Source organism: Erithacus rubecula (assembly GCF_903797595.1).
Source record: "Erithacus rubecula genome assembly, chromosome: 26".
NCBI lineage: Eukaryota > Metazoa > Chordata > Aves > Passeriformes > Muscicapidae > Erithacus > Erithacus rubecula.
Window position 1 is genome coordinate 5588276 of NC_136678.1, and position 15267 is coordinate 5603542.

At 47.2% G+C, this 15267-nt stretch overlaps 1 protein-coding gene across 2 annotated transcripts; it reads left to right on the forward strand.

The window, feature by feature from the left end:
• The first annotated feature begins 1383 nt into the window (after positions 1-1383).
• On the forward strand, positions 1384-13629 carry PM20D1 (peptidase M20 domain containing 1). Of its 2 annotated transcripts, XM_079327303.1 has the most exons (13): positions 1384-1616; positions 3118-3204; positions 3744-3976; positions 5954-6040; positions 7110-7243; positions 7626-7745; positions 8468-8543; positions 8751-8812; positions 9056-9134; positions 10118-10189; positions 10645-10813; positions 11422-11521; positions 12128-13629. In XM_079327303.1, the coding sequence occupies exons 1-13, from the start codon at positions 1421-1423 to the stop codon at positions 12255-12257; spliced, it is 1545 nt and encodes a 514-aa protein (XP_079183429.1). In that variant the 5' UTR covers positions 1384-1420; the 3' UTR covers positions 12258-13629. The 2 variants fall into 2 exon arrangements, with proteins under 2 accessions (XP_079183429.1, XP_079183430.1); XM_079327304.1 differs by lacking the exon at positions 11422-11521.
• Positions 13630-15267: the final 1638 nt, after the last annotated feature.

Here is a 15267-nt window from a genome sequence, read left to right on the forward strand (position 1 = left end):
CATGGCCTTTTGTACTGCCTGAGTGCTTCTTTTTAAAAGTGCTAATATTGAAAGCAAGGCAACAAAGAAATTGCTGCAGAGCAACAAGAAACTGTCCTGATCAATATTTTTGGGTGTCTGAGGTGGGATCACGTTAAAAGAGGGAAGTTCCAGCTCCCAGCTCTTCATTCAGGATTCATTCCAGGAATTCATTTCCCACCTGGGCTCTGACAGGCCAAATTCAGGAATCCTCGGAGACTTAAACCAGATTGGGTTTAAGGGATGTCACCAGCAATGGCTCAGAAAAAGCAGAAAAGTGGCTCTCCTGCAAATCATCACCCAGGCAGAAGGAAACTTCATTTCTGTAGCCAAATTCTGGGTCAGTTCTGGAAATAAATGCACCAGCAGCAGGCACAGGGCACTGCTGGAGGCACAGCGTGGCCAAAGTCATAATTCCCAAGTGCCTGGGCAGAGAATTAGGGGAGATCAAACTGGTGAAATATTTTCACTATCAGAAAAATATTCCCTTTCTTGCTCTTAAGTAACAGTGATGGTGATGTGTGTTGGCTCTGAAGCCTTACTCGGTAAATGCATGATGTATAACCAGCTCAGAAATGTTTGTAATTTATTTAATTTAATGTTGGTTTTGTTCTTTTTTTCTTTCTTTTTTTTTTTTTTTTTTTTTTTTTTTTTTTTTTTTTTTTTTGATAATAAACAATGTGAGAACAATCATCATTGTCTTCTGCTGGCTCAAGGGCAGGATTTCCATGGCTGTTCCCATCCCGGGACAGTTTATGCCACGGAAAGTTGGGATAAATCTTCACATTCAGTTCAGAACAGCTGTAAAGAAGAGAATAAGAACTTTTCTGTCATGTTAGCTGGTGGAATCAGGGAAAGAAGTGACATATTTTGAAAAGCAGGTGGATTTAAAGCCTGTCAGGAGTGGGGCAGCACAACACAGACACTGGCCCTTGGTCGCTCCTGGCATTTTTCTGCTTCACCTGCAAGGCTGGGGATGGTTATTCCCCACAGGAACACCTTTATCCCCATTCTTTTGGGAGCAGAATCCCAAAATATTGGGAAGAAATTGCTCCGTGTGGCGGCGGGAGGCCCTGGCACAGGCTGCCCGGGGAGCTGTGGCTGCCCCACCCCTGGAATTGTCCAAGGCCGGGCTGGAAGGGGCTCGGGGCCGCGGGAGGTGTCGCTGTCACGGCGGGGGTGCCATGCGATGGGATTTCAATCCTTTCCAACGCAAAACGTTCCTTAACTCCGCGCTCCCCGCGGCCGCCGCCACATCCCCCGCGAACTACAACTCCCAGCAGCACCCGCGGCAGAGGCGGGGCCAGCCCGCCCCCGCTCCAATCCCATTGGTCACCGTCCCCACGGGGCGGGTGGCGATTGGCTGCGGGCCGCGCCCGTCAGCGGCGGCGGTGTGTCAGTGATGGCGGGCGGGCGGCGGGCGCTGCTGGCGGCGCTGCTGGCGCTGGGCTCGGCAGTGCTGGTGCTGGCGGCCGCCGTCCTGCTCCGCGCCTTCGTCCTGCGAGCCCCGGCCGGGGTCCCGCGGCTCTGGGCACGGAGCGCCGGCACCGCCGCCCTCAGCGCCGGCGAGCGGCGGGAGCTGAAGGAAGCGCTGCGAGGTGAGGGGGCCCGAGCGCCGGGAGCCCCCCTCGCCCGGGACGGGCCCCTCCTGAGGGGCGATCCGGGCTGTGGCGGTGTTTGCTCTGCGAGGAGCCGGGTCTTGGCTGCCACAGGACTGAGGAAGTGATTGGAAATCTGTGCTGGGCACTGCCGAGGCCGCGCCTCCAGCGCCGTGCCCAGTTCTGCCCTTCAGGAAGGGCTGGAGCGAGTCCCGGGAAGAGTTTGGAGAATCCTGAGGGGGCTGAGAAAAGGGGGATCAGGGGGAATTTCTGGCTCTGCACAAGTCCCTGAGGAGGGGCAGCCAGGGGGATTTGGGATCTGATCCCAGGGAACAGGGACAGGAGGAGAGGGAAGGGCTCAGGCTGGGCCAGGGGAGCTCAGGGTGGATTTTAGCAGGAATTTCCTGATGGAAAAGGTTGGCAGGGGCTGCCCAGGGGGTTGGAGTGCCCAGCCTGGGGTGGCACTGAGTGCTCAGGGAGGGGATCCAGCATCCCACAGGGATTTCCCAGCCCCAGCCATCCTGGGGTTCTCCTGAGCCAACTCCTGCCCTGTGTTGATTTTCTCCACCGTTTCCTGCTCGCACACACAGAATTTTGCCAGACACCCATGACGGCGTTTCCAGACATCCCTTTGTCCACTGGATAAGTCCCAGTCGGGATTTTCTCCCTTTCTTGTTGTTTCTCCCCGCTGCTGTGAGCAGTCCTGGGCTGTTTGTGCTGCCTGACGTGGAGATTTGAGGGGCTGGCACTGTGCAGGAAACCACAACCTGGCACCAAGTGACAAAACCCTGGGTGTAAACCTCATACCTTGCTGCTTCATAGGATTTATTGCCTAGCAAATCGTGTTTGCATTCTTCTTTTTAATGGGAAAATGAAGGCTCACAATAGATTTTTGTGTTAATTCATGAATCACACGACCTCAAAAGAATCCATAAGCTCTCCTGGCAGCTGCTGTTTGGAAATGCAGCCAGGGCTGAGTTATTCCCATGTTCTGCAGGACAGGGATGGGTGTTGGAGAACCTGTTAAATGACAGGGCAGAGCAAAAGGGCCAGCAAGAGCCCTGTCTGTTTATATAGGTTAAAAAAGCAATATGGAATGTAATAACCATCACAACCTGCTTTGCTCTTGAGAAAGAACCTTGGACTGCCAGTTCAGCTGCCTGAGGAGTCTGTGGCTCTGGGGAATCACATCACCCAAGCAAATTGCAGCTGCTCCTGGACAGTAGCATTTCTAAGGATATCATTCAACACTTCAGCATGAAAAGTGGAGTCAAATTATCTGGAGAGATACCTTGGCTGAGCTGTCAGCAAATGTTGCACAGCCCAGCTGGAGCACATCAGTCTGGTTTTGATCGTGGCAGCTCGTGCTCTGCTGTGAAATCATGTTTAAAGCCTGGAAAAAAAACCCTCAGGAACATAAATGTACTTTCCTTTTTGAAGTGCAGTCCCAGCTTTGTTTGATTTCTGTGCTGAGGGATTTCTGTTCTGTGTTTCTTTGAAGGGGCCATTAAAATCCCAACTGTGTCCTGGTCTCCAGAGGATTTGAACACAACTGCCATGGCAGAATTTGGGAGTTACATTCAGAAAGGTACTGCACCCTCAGTCTTGGCAATCTCTGCTGCTCTATTTCATTTTCATCAACAAATTGAACAGAGCATGTATCACTCCTGAATATAAGGGAACAGATTTTTATATTTTCCTGAAGAAAGGCCTGTCAGAAATGTCACATGTGTCCCCTCTGCAACAGCAGTTTGGGGGTTTCAGTGGCCCCAAAAAGTTCATTTGTAGTGATGGGTTTTGCTCCTTGAGATGGTTAAATGCCATAAAAAAATAAAAAGAGGATGACTGCTGCTGCTTCAACCTCATTTTTTGGCAATTCCATCATTGCTCCTTGCAAAAGAGCTGCAGCAGTGCTGAACAAGAGTTCTGCTTTTATTTAGAGAGTTTCAACTCCCAAATGAGGGGGATGGAGAAGTGTCAGAACTTCTATCCTCTGCTGTGGCCATCTACAGTTCCCTCCTGATGCTCCCTAGGCACCAGCTCTCTGCAATAATGCTAACATTGGCCATCATTGTTATTTTTTTCTTTTCCATGTATCTTCAATTTAATTTTTTTTTCCCTTAACAGTCTTCCCAGCTGTATTTTCTTCCGAGTTCATCCAGCATGAAATTGTGGGGGAATACAGCCACCTGCTGAGAGTGCAGGGCTCAGCCCCTGGCCTGCTGCCCTACATGCTGCTGGCACACATGGATGTGGTGCCTGCTGCCCCCCAGGGCTGGCATTTCCCTCCTTTCTCAGCTGCAGAGCACGAAGGTTTCATCTATGGAAGAGGAACTCTGGATAACAAAAACTCTGCCATTGTATGTGAGCTGGGTGATGTCCCTCCACAGGGACAGGGCCTGGGAGGGCACAGGGCAGCACCCCATCCTGGAATTCCCTCTGTGCTGCCTCTCATCTCCTCTTGCTCTCAGAGGAATTCCTAGTTTGGAGAAATTCCAAGTCCTGCAGTTTTCTCCCAACTTTTCCTAAAGGTGGAGAGGGGTGAGCACTGTCACTGAGGGTTAGAGCTCAGCAGCAGTCAGGAGAATGCTGTTCACAGCCCAGGAATGCTGTTCACAGTCCATGAATGCTGTTCACAGCCCATGAATGCTGTTCACAGCCCAGGAATGCTGTTCACAGCCCATCAATGCTGTTCACAGCCCATCAATGCTGTTCACAGCCCATCAATGCTGTTCACAGCCCATCAATGCTGTTCACAGCCCATCAATGCTGTTTACAGCCCATCAATGCTGTTCACAGCCCATCAATCCTGTTCACAGCCCATGAATGCTGTTCACAGCCCATGAATGCTGTTCACAGCCCATGAATGCTGTTCACAGCCCAGGAATGCTGTTCACAGCCCATCAATGCTGTTCACAGCCCATCAATCCTGTTCACAGCCCATCAATGCTGTTCACAGCCCATCAATGCTGTTTACAGCCCATCAATCCTGTTCACAGCCCATCAATCCTGTTCACAGTCCATGAATGCTGTTCACAGCCCATCAATCCTGTTCACAGTCCATCAATCCTGTTCACACGTGCAGATATCTTTGGTTAAGTGCCAGTTTAAAGTTTCATGGCACAGGTGGCCAGAGAATCTGGGGCTGCCCCATTCCTGGGACTGTCCAGGGCCAGGTTGGATCAGCCTGGGGAAAGTGGAATTTTCCCTGCCTGTGCCACTGGATGAGCTTTAAGGTCATTTCCAACCCAAACCAACCCAAACCATTCCATTATTCTCTGTCAAATGCTGTGTTTGAAACCAGGGATAAACATTTTTCCTTTTCCCCAGGGGTCACAGGGACACTCCAAGCCAAAATCAGCCCTTTGAAAAGGCTTGAGTTTCAAATTAAACACTTTATTTAATAGGATAGACAAACAACTCTGCATCTTTTATCCAAGCTGTGACAGAACAAAGAGCTGCTGTACTAAACACATTTGGGAGGAATGGATTCAGAAAAGATTGATCTGGGAAAGATTTCTCTTTGGGAAAAGGTTGATGGAAAATTAAGAAGGAAAATGTCCCTTTGTGACTTTGATGATGACTTTCATGGCAGCTCTATATTTAAATTTGAGCAGATGTTTAGTGTCACACAGGCCACGCTCCTAGAAAGTTTCAGGATGTTTAATCATCAATTTCAAAGCCTTAAAACTTAAAAGTTTAGGTTGGTGTTTCATTCTACTGTGAATTGCACAAGAAACTCCACAAATGGCCAAAAAAAAAAAAAAAAACAAAACAAACTAGCAATTTCAGTGAACATGGCAAAAAATGGGTGCTGACAATATAGAGGTGATGTGTGAAAAATCAAGCAATTTAAAATGAAAAAGAGAGATGGAATGATAAGAGAAATGTATTGGGTTTTTATATATTGCCACAGCAAAGGGTAGATTTGATTTCTCATTCTTCAGATTAAGTTTCTTCTCCTGTTTCTGTCATTTTGGCACCTGTTGTACCAAACATGCTGCTCCAGTGGGAGCCAGCCTGGATGTGTGACAGGCACTGTAGGGCAGCACTGAATCCCTTGGAGAATTCTGCCTCTGGGGCTCTCTGGGCACTTTGTCCCTGGAGCAGCTGCTCTGGATTTCGTGTCCCCACTCTGCCACTGTCACCTGCCAGAGCTTTGTCACCAAAACATGCAGTGGCTTTTATAGAGAGGATCTCCAAGGAGTGGGAGCATCCTCAGTGGCAGCTGCAGGAACCAAAGCTTAGCTGTGAGAGCATCACAGTTGTGTCCCATCAGTGCATTTCTTCTCCTCCCCAGCACACAGGGTGGTTCAGCAGTTCTGCTTTTCCCTCAGGGCATCCTGCAAGCCCTGGAATTGCTGCTGAGGAGGAATTACCGACCCCGCCGCTCCTTCTACGTTGGCATTGGCCATGATGAGGAGGTATTGCCTTGCCTTGCCTTGCCTTGCCTTGCCTTGCCTTGCCTTGCCTTGCCTTGCCTTGCCTTGCCTTGCCTTGCCTTGCCTTGCCTTGCCTTGCCTTGCCTTGCCTTGCCTTGCCTTGCCTTGCCTTGCCTTCCCTTCCCTTCCCTTCCCTTCCCTTCCCTTCCCTTCCCTTCCCTTCCTTCCCTTCCCTTCCCTTCCCTTCCCTTCCCTTCCCTTCCCTTCCCTTCCCTTCCCTTCCCTTCCCTTCCCTTCCCTTCCCTTCCCTTCCCTTCCCTTCCCTTCCCTTCCCTTCCCTTCCCTTCCCTTCCCTTCCCTTCCCTTCCCTTCCCTTCCCTTCCCTTCCCTTCCCTTCCCTTCCCTTCCCTTCCCTCAGCCTCTTTGCATTGTTCCTTTAGGTAACAAGGTTTACTTTTGAAACATTGCTCAGCTGGAAGGACTTTCCTGTTTTTCTTGGTTCTTGGTGGGGAGGTGCTGTGTCAGGCCCCAGGTCACAGTTATGGATTGTTTGGCTTGGAGTGACACTCACAAAGGGTTTGGTGTGATGAGCAAAGAGTGAAGAACACCAGAGGGTGTCACTTCAAATTCTTTTCTGCAAGGAAAGTGCAGCAGGGATCCCATTTTGGAGACAGGAAAAGCTGGGTTGAGATTCACGTGGTTGTGCCATATGTTCAGGAAGAACTGGCAAAAAATGTTCCAGTGGTTCAGAGAGACAGGAGAGGTGAGTTTGGTTCTGCACTGTCAAAATAGACAAAGAATTATTAATAGCTGAAATAAACAGGTCTGCAGTTTCTAATCTGTGTTTATAGCTTTGGAATATCAAAATGAAAGCAGCAGTCAGTGACTCATCAATGAGAGCACTCCTCATCAGGGATATAAATTCATCTGCTATCAGGCCATTAACAACCTCCAATTAATTTTCCTGGAAGAATCTTTGATGATTGCTCTGGAGCAGTTCCCCAGGGGATTTCATGCATTCTTTGGGCAGTAGCCAACAGCAAGGTGGTTTCCACTTTTGCTCCCAATATTCTGGCTGGATCTGATCAGTTCCTCTGCCTGGGTTCCACAGGTGTCTGGTCTGAAGGGAGCAAAGAAAATTGCAGCTCTGCTGGAAGCCCGAGGAGTGAAACTCTCCTTCCTGCTGGATGAGGGCAGTGCTGTGCTGGATGGGATCATTGCAGGGGTGAAGAAGCCAGTGGCTATGTAAGAGTGACCCCCATGATTCATTTTCAGCCATTAATTAGTGATAAATGACATTGTTGATGGCACTAGAGGATGTTTTCAAGACGTGCTGCTGCTGGAGCTGCAGCAGTGGCACAAAGTGCAAGGCAGGACCTTCAGCCTGTGCCTGCCCATCACAGCCCTGCTGACACAGACACACTGAGCACTTGAATGCTGTGCTGCAGAGCTCAGCCCTGCAGAGATCTGAACACTGTGTTAATCATTCCTTGTTGCTGCTTGAGTGGTTTTTATCACACTAGAACTATGCAGAGTTGTTCTTTTTATCTGCAGTCTGTGCCTGCGTGTTTGGAATTGCATTAGTCACTTATTTGTTCATTAATTGATTAATTTATCATTGTGATAGGATTGCTGTCACAGAAAAAGGTTCAATGACACTGAACTTCACTGTGGAAAAAGAGCCAGGACATTCATCCTTTCCCCCTAAGGAGACAAGTATTGGCATTCTGGCAGCTGCCATGTCCAGGTGAGAGCTTCCAAAAACAGTCAAAAAACCTCCTAAATCCCTGATATATGACTTTTTAAATATTTGTGTTTAAGGTCATTTTCCAATTGCTGTTCTGTATTTGAAATTGCAGTTTTTCACTTTGAAGGGCAGAAATGCAATTCCCAGCCAAGGAACAATTGCCAGGTCTTTGCACTTCTGCTGTTCCAAGTGTCAGGCAATTCTTTAAAAGCAAGACAAATGCTGTCTGCCCTAATTTCCTCAGTAGCAACAGAGATTCCTTTGTTTGGGTGGCAGGATTTCTCTGGAATTTGTTCCTGCACATCCCTCCTGCCTTACCTGGGAATTCTCCAAGCCAGTGAAGCTGGAACATGATGTGACTGCAGAAATCATCTCTCCACATCTCTCTGTAGATACCAAATTGACTAAGAAATGCATATTTTAGAAAAGCTGAGGATGCCCAGACATGGTGGGATTTGTGTGCTATTATTCTGGATTTCCATGTATTTACAGCATCCAGGCTTGGAGATTTTTTTCAGCTGTTTCTCAGAGAAATCTTTGCACGTGACTGGAATGCCCAGAAATCTGAGCTTGCACATTTACTTACCAGGAGAGCAAAGTCTGATTGCATCTCCAAGAAATGGGATAAAAATCAAATTCCTGACATCCTTCAGGAGCAATAACAACCAGAAAGTTGTGAAGTTTTTTTTTTTTTACCTTTTCAGTGTTGATTTGTTTTGTAGGCTGGAGCAGAATCCCTTACCCAACCAGTTTGGCCACGGACCAGAGCTCATGACCATGGAGCACCTTGCAGCAGAGGTGAGCAGAGAAAGCAGCATTTCACTCCCTAATTTCCATAAGAATAATAACCCAGTGAAGACTTTAAAGCAGTTATGTAGAAAAAACAGAAAAAGTTAGTTTTTGTCCCAATTTGCTGGAATTTGTTTTGTCCATATTCGAGTGACTCCACCAGGCTCGTGACAAATGAAAATTTTCTGATTTTGTGGTTTTGTTTCTTCCATTTAGTTCAAGTTTCCTCTCAACATCATCATGAGCAATTTGTGGTTGTTCTCACCTATTGTCAGCAGGTAAGAAAAGGGATCCTTGATCAACATCCCCAGCTTCTCACCCTTAAAAGATGAAGCCATTTCTAATCTTCCAGGAAATCAGTTATTTTATAGTTTAGATAATTCAGTTTCCTGCTAACAATCACTTGGTTAATTGGATAAAGCACCATTCAGCTTATTGACTGTGTAATTATGGTGCTTATTTTTTAGCAGTGTCCAACTTATTTGAAAAATATTGTTGGTTTTTTTTTTCTATTTTTGTAGAATTATGGCCTTGAAACCTTCCACCAATGCCTTGATCCGAACAACCACTGCAGTCACCCTGTTCAATGCAGGAATCAAGGTACTTTCATTCACTTGGCTTTTTCTCATTGTAATTATGATGAGACAATTAGGATATTTCATTTCCAGCTGTTGATTAGTGGGGTCCCTGTTTGGTGCCACAGTCTCATTCTTACCTCAGATGTGCCTTGGGTTTGGCTACAGTTAAAAATTCCTTCCTTTCAGAAGTATCTTTGTCCACCACTGTTAAAATTGGTAATATTTTAGGACAGACAAGAAAATGTGATTTCTGCACAATCCTGCAAAGTACCAAAGGCAATATTTGAAACTGTCACAGTCACAAACACTTCCCTGACCCAGACATTTGTAGCACAGCTCTGAAGTGGCTTCAGTGTGCACCTTGGACTGAGATAACAGCCAGATCCTGCTCTGATAAGGAAGAGGAACTGTCCAAAACTACTGGAGCCCTGGAAAACAGAGTTTGTGTTTGGTGTGGACCTGAAAAAATCTGTGACTGAAAAGCATCACTGGGCAGGAAAAGATGCAGTGGCTGAACAGTGACACAGAGTGGCCAGGGAGGAAGTGACACCCTGGTTCCTTGGTTTTTTTTTTAAAGATTACACATGGGTTTGTTTAACCAAGTTGTAAATATTCAGTCTGTAGATAAGAAGAGTTATCTTAATAAAAATCACTCATTAAGCAACTTTGATTTAGCCAAATATGAACCATGTCATGTGACAATGAGGTACAAATATCACTTAAAAATCCAGAATTTCTCAGTATAAATTCTCTGAAGGGAGAGATAAAAACTTCTATATAAGTAACAGCTAACTTCATTTTTGATGATTTGGTGAATATTTCTTTGTGTATTTATCTATATTTTAGGTAAGATTTGCTGTGTTTTGACACAGAAAGAGACATCACACTTGGTGGAAACAGTGGAGCATCTGAGACCTGCAGCAGTTTGAGCAGTTCTGAGTTTGCAGGTGGCATTTTAATCTGGTTCTCACTTCCTTTTCAACTTTGGCCCTTCCTTTTTTCCAGGTGAATGTCATCCCTTCCTCTGCCAGAGCCACAGTGAACCTGAGGATCCACTCAGCAGAGACAGCTGCTGAGGTAGGTGGGATCTCTCTCCTGGTGAGATCTCCTCCCTTCTGTGCCAAAGAGCACAAAGAGCTCCAGGGGCTCATCTGGAGCCTCAGGCTTTGTCCCTGACAGGCCAGTCCAGCTCAGGGCAGCTGGGAAATGCTGTCAGCACAAAACATCTTCCCTGCCCAAGCCTTTGCTGGAAGTTTCTCTCCCTGGAAGTTTTTCTGGATTCCTTGGATGCCAGAATTTCCAAGAGCAGCAGGCTGAGCAGCTGCTTTTCAGGGCTGAAGCAGTTCAGGAGTAGCTTGAGGCAGTGATGTGTCTGATTCCAAAATTCAGCTGAAGTATCAGCCATGCACTCAGCAGAGGAAGAGAGACTGGCCCTCAGTCTGGGTGTGCCAGGTCACAGACAGATGTTTTCTGGAAAGCTCAACATCTGCTTTCTCATTTCTTGTGCTCCTTTTGTGTGTGTTTCCCCCCAGGTGCTGGAGGCAGTCAGGAGCACCATTGCAGATGACAGAGTGAAGATTGATGTGGTGGAGGCCTTTGACCCCCTGCCCATCAGCCCTTGGGATGAGCAGACATTTGCAATCCATGTTTTTCAAAGAACCATCCTGGACATTTTCCCAGATGTTGACAGTGTAGTCCCAGGTGACAGCAGGCACATGATGATTATTGTTTCCTCTTCTCTTTTCCCTTGTTTCCATTTGCTGTGTACTCCTCCACCCCAGCTGTTAACTACTGGAAACAGCTGTTTTTTCCTCTTTTTCTTCCATTCCCTCTTTATCCTTTACAAGTTTCCATGTTGTTTTTTAGTAGTGGAAGTAAAAAAGCAAACAGGAAGCTGACAGAAACAATGAGCCTTGAATTGGGCTCTCTGCACATACAAAGGAATCTCTTCAGGGAAGAAAGGAATTGGGAGGGAGAGGAGGAGGTCTTCTTGCTTTAGTTCTTTTGTTGTTTTCATAGCTGGAAAAGCATTCCTGCTTTTCTGTATTGTTCCTTATGATCCCAGCCCCTTCCCTTTCTTGCAGCTCCTTCCAAGCTCTGTTGGTGGATTGAAGTTTGAAGTTCAGGTTGAGTTGTGTCTGCAGGAGAGAATGTTCAGGATGTACCAATCAATGTTTCCAGTGATGCTTTTGGTGCAGGCACTGCAGGACTGTTATAATTTGCTTTTCCTCCCTCCTGGGGAAGGTGGGTCCCTTTGTAAAGCTCAGTTGTTCCTGTCCTGCAGAACAACCCTGGCCTTTGTTTTGCAGGCACGTGCATTGGCAACACGGACAGCAGGCACTTCAGCAACATCACCAGGGCCATTTACAGGTTCAACCCTGTGCTGCTGAGGCAGGATGATCTCCCCAGGTACTGAGCTCTGCCTGGGGCTGCCCCAGGGGAAGAGGGGTCCATGAGCAGAGGGCAGAAGGAAACCCAGCCTTGTGCTCACTGTCACATCACCCATTTCCTGCAGGTTTGGGTGCTGGGGATGGAAATGACCCTGGGACAGGGTTTTTGATTCAGTGCTGAGTGGATCCTTTGTGGGAGAGCTGTTGTGCTGGTACTTGGCCTTGTCCTGCAGATTTATCCACATATTTGGACACTTGCCAGTCTGAATTGATTTGAAATTTCCTGCAGTTATGTGATAACAACATCATCATGCAAGGGATTGTTTGCTTATTTAGATTTGTCATTTTATCAAGGTGCAGATGATGCAGCAGTTCAGTGTTCTGGCTGTACAGAACAGTGGCAGAGATGGCCAAGAAATGGGCCATTAGGATGTTTTCCAGATCAGATTTTTAGATTTTTTTCCAGACTTAGCTGTTGGGCTCTGAGCCTTTGGATCAGTGCCTCTGGGTTGGTTGCAGTGCAGGTTTTCTGTGTTCTCTATTGGGCTCTGCTTTATGAAGTTCTGGGTGTGTTCAGCTGGGTCAGAAATTCCCCCTGGACTGAAAAATGTCCTTTTGCTTTCAGGATCCATGGGTTGAATGAGAGAATCTCCATTGAGAATTATGAGAAACAGGTGGAGTTCCTGTTTCAGCTGATCAAGAACTGTGACATTGAGACACTTCCAGAGCCCCATGGCAGCTCCCATGAGCTCTGACACTGCACTGGCTCTGGGACTGAGGGGCTGAAGATGCACTTGGGTCTTGTGTACTGAATTTGGGTTTGTTTTTATATTGTGGTTTACACAGAGATGGGAGAAGTGCTGGCTGTGTGACAGGAACGTGGCAAAACCCAACAAGTAACTCTGATTTCTGCTCTCTGTGCTCTGATGTGCAGCATTAATCTGCACTTTAAGCCTCTAAAATTGGTAATTAATTACTAAAAATCTAAGCTATAATCAGCAGTCACTCACCACTAGAAGGTGAATCATCCTGTGTGCTCCTGACAAAGTCAGTTTTTCTGGTGGATGGATCTTGCTCAGGTGAGGGTTGGGATGTGGTGAAAGGGTTCCTGTCTCTGGCACAGCCACCCTGAGAGGTTCCTGCACTGCTGCTGGGCATGGGCAGCTTCCCTGGGGATTCTCCAGGGGATTCTCCAGGGGATTCTCTCCTGAGATCTCTCTCCAGCATCCATGGTACTCTGAGCAGTGTCACTCTTCACTCCCATGCTGCACTCAGACTCTGTTTTCAGCTACTCCAGAATTTCTATGTTGTTGTAACTGAGGAGGTGCTGGAAACTTTCCTTCCCATCCTTTAGTGATGATTTTTTTCCCTCCCTGACTCAAGGTGTGTTCAGCTGGGTGGCAGAATAAGGGATTGCAGCTGGAAATAAGGAATGAAATCCCTGTTGTCTGCCCCTTTCTTTTCATGCTTCTCCTTTGCTCTTCTGAGAACCTGATTGTGAAAAATGTGCAGCCCTTCAGTTTCTTCCAGTTCAGAGGGATCAGAGGTTTGTTCCTTCACTGTCATTTGGAAGCCAGTTCCACTTTCCTGCTCAGTTTTTTGGGAATCCTGGGCTAGGCAGGCCATGGATGTTGACTCTGCTTCATCTTGCACTTCTTGCCTACCTTTGACAGCACTGAAGGGTTCAGCATTCTTCTGGCCTTGGCAGTTGGGGTTACCAGTATTAATTAGACAAATAATTTATTAAATCAGTTAATTAAATTAATTCTGTCAGTAAATAGTTAGCAAAGTGATGGAAGCCAAAGAAAAGCCTGAAAGCTGCTGTGTCTGTGCTGCAGGGACCAGTGCAGCTCCTCCTGCTGCACAGATGTTTTTCAGAACTTCACTTATGCACTGGAATGGGTGGATGTTCTGCTCTAAATTCATACTGTGAAATGTGCTGGAATGTACAGGAAATACTCTGAAATGTATCCTGAAAAACACTGATGGAACTGTGATTCCAGTTCTTTCCATCCACCTCTCCTATTTATTTGATCTTATCACTGTGGCCAGAGGGCTCCAGCTGTATCACCTACTGAATAATTGAAACAAAACTGAAATTTCATCTAATAAAATGAGGAATGTGAATTCTTTTCTGATGATTATTTAGTCTTTTTATGTAGCTATGTAATTGCAGTGAAGTCATTTCCACACCTGAGCAATCCATAAAGTTTCCATCAAAACAAACCCACCTATTTTCCAGCCAGCTTTAATCTTTGCTCCCTTTTCTCCACAAATTCAGCTCACCCTGGCCAGGCATTGTTGGGCAGTAAACAGTTTGCATCTTTTCTGCTTTGCTGCACTTTGTGATTTGTTCAGCCACGTGCCTGTGGCTTTTGTGGAGGTGTCACTGCTCCTGTGAGCTCCTGTGTGCAGGCACAGCTAAAGTGATGTGTCAGGGCAGCACTGAATGGAGCACAGCCCTGGCACTGGGAGGGGCACAGAAAGGGTTCTTCTTGTTGTTTTTTTCTCTGGCAAATCTCTGTAAAAGTGAGTTTAAAGCCTTTGCTTTGGCTGTGGCTGTGTGGGGTCAATATTGTTTAACAGCTGAGGGGTTGTGCTGCCAGTCAGAGGAGCTGGAAAATGGGAAAACAGGGAGAAAATGGGAAAAATCTCATGAGAGAGCACGAGCTGTGAAAATCCTCATGCTCTTGTGCTGTGGGAGGAGGGAGCAAATGTGTCCTAAAGACATAAAGCATCCTCTCTATTCTGTAACCTTCCCCTCAGCTCTGCTCTGGTGAGGATTGTTTGGTTAAAGGAAGATTCATTTTGCTGCTGAGGGAGGGCTGAGGGTGCTGGGAGGGCAGGGCTGTGCTGGCAGCTCCTGTGTGAGTGTGTGCCACGAGCTTTGGCTGGGGCAGCTCCTGCAGGGCTGGGATCCTGCAGCCTCACAGGCCACAAAGGGCTCTCAGCAGCCCCTCTCCTGCAGGATCCCCATCTCTACCCATTTCCCCTGGCACTTGTGGTGATTATCTCTGCTTTTTCCACAGGGCAGCTTTGCCTCTGTGTTCTCAAACCTCTTTATTTTATCCCATTTGCTGTGGCTGTGTGACAGTTCAGGAGTCACCCAGTGTTTGGTGTCACCTCCTGACAGAACAACTCTCTTCCCTCCCCATTTCACTGTCCCAGCAGATGTTTCTGGAAATGTCACTTTTCCTATGTGCAGTGTGAAATTCACATGAATAATGAGAATAATATAAATGATGCTTTTTCTGTTAAGATCACCTCCAGCCTTGCTTGGTGTGAGCAGTTACTGGAGAGTGCCAAGCACATGCTGAGAACAGATGAATGACTCTGGGAGCTGTTCTTTCTGTGCTGAGGTGAGTCACTGTGCCTGCAGCAGGGAGAGCAATCACCTCTGACTCAGAGAAGGAAGGAAGAGCCTGATTTTCTGCTCTGGGTCCAGGTAACTCACTCACACTGACACATATGATCTGGGCACTGTGCTAGCCCAATTCCAGTGTGTGCTGCATCCACAGCAGTTTCCTTCTCCCCCTGCTTCCCCCAAATCTGCAGTGTTGATGTCCTGGTGCCAGACTGACTCAAAGTGAGGTCTGTGCAGTTGTGCTGCTTTGGGCCAGCTGAGCAGGGCCCTGCAGGAAAGGTCACATCCCACACCTGCATTTTCTAAAGAAAGCTCTGTTGCTGGGCTCTCTTTGACAGAACTTGGTTTATTTTCAGCTGCAAGTGAAAATCCATGGGGAGTTCAGGCTCAGAGCTGGAGGA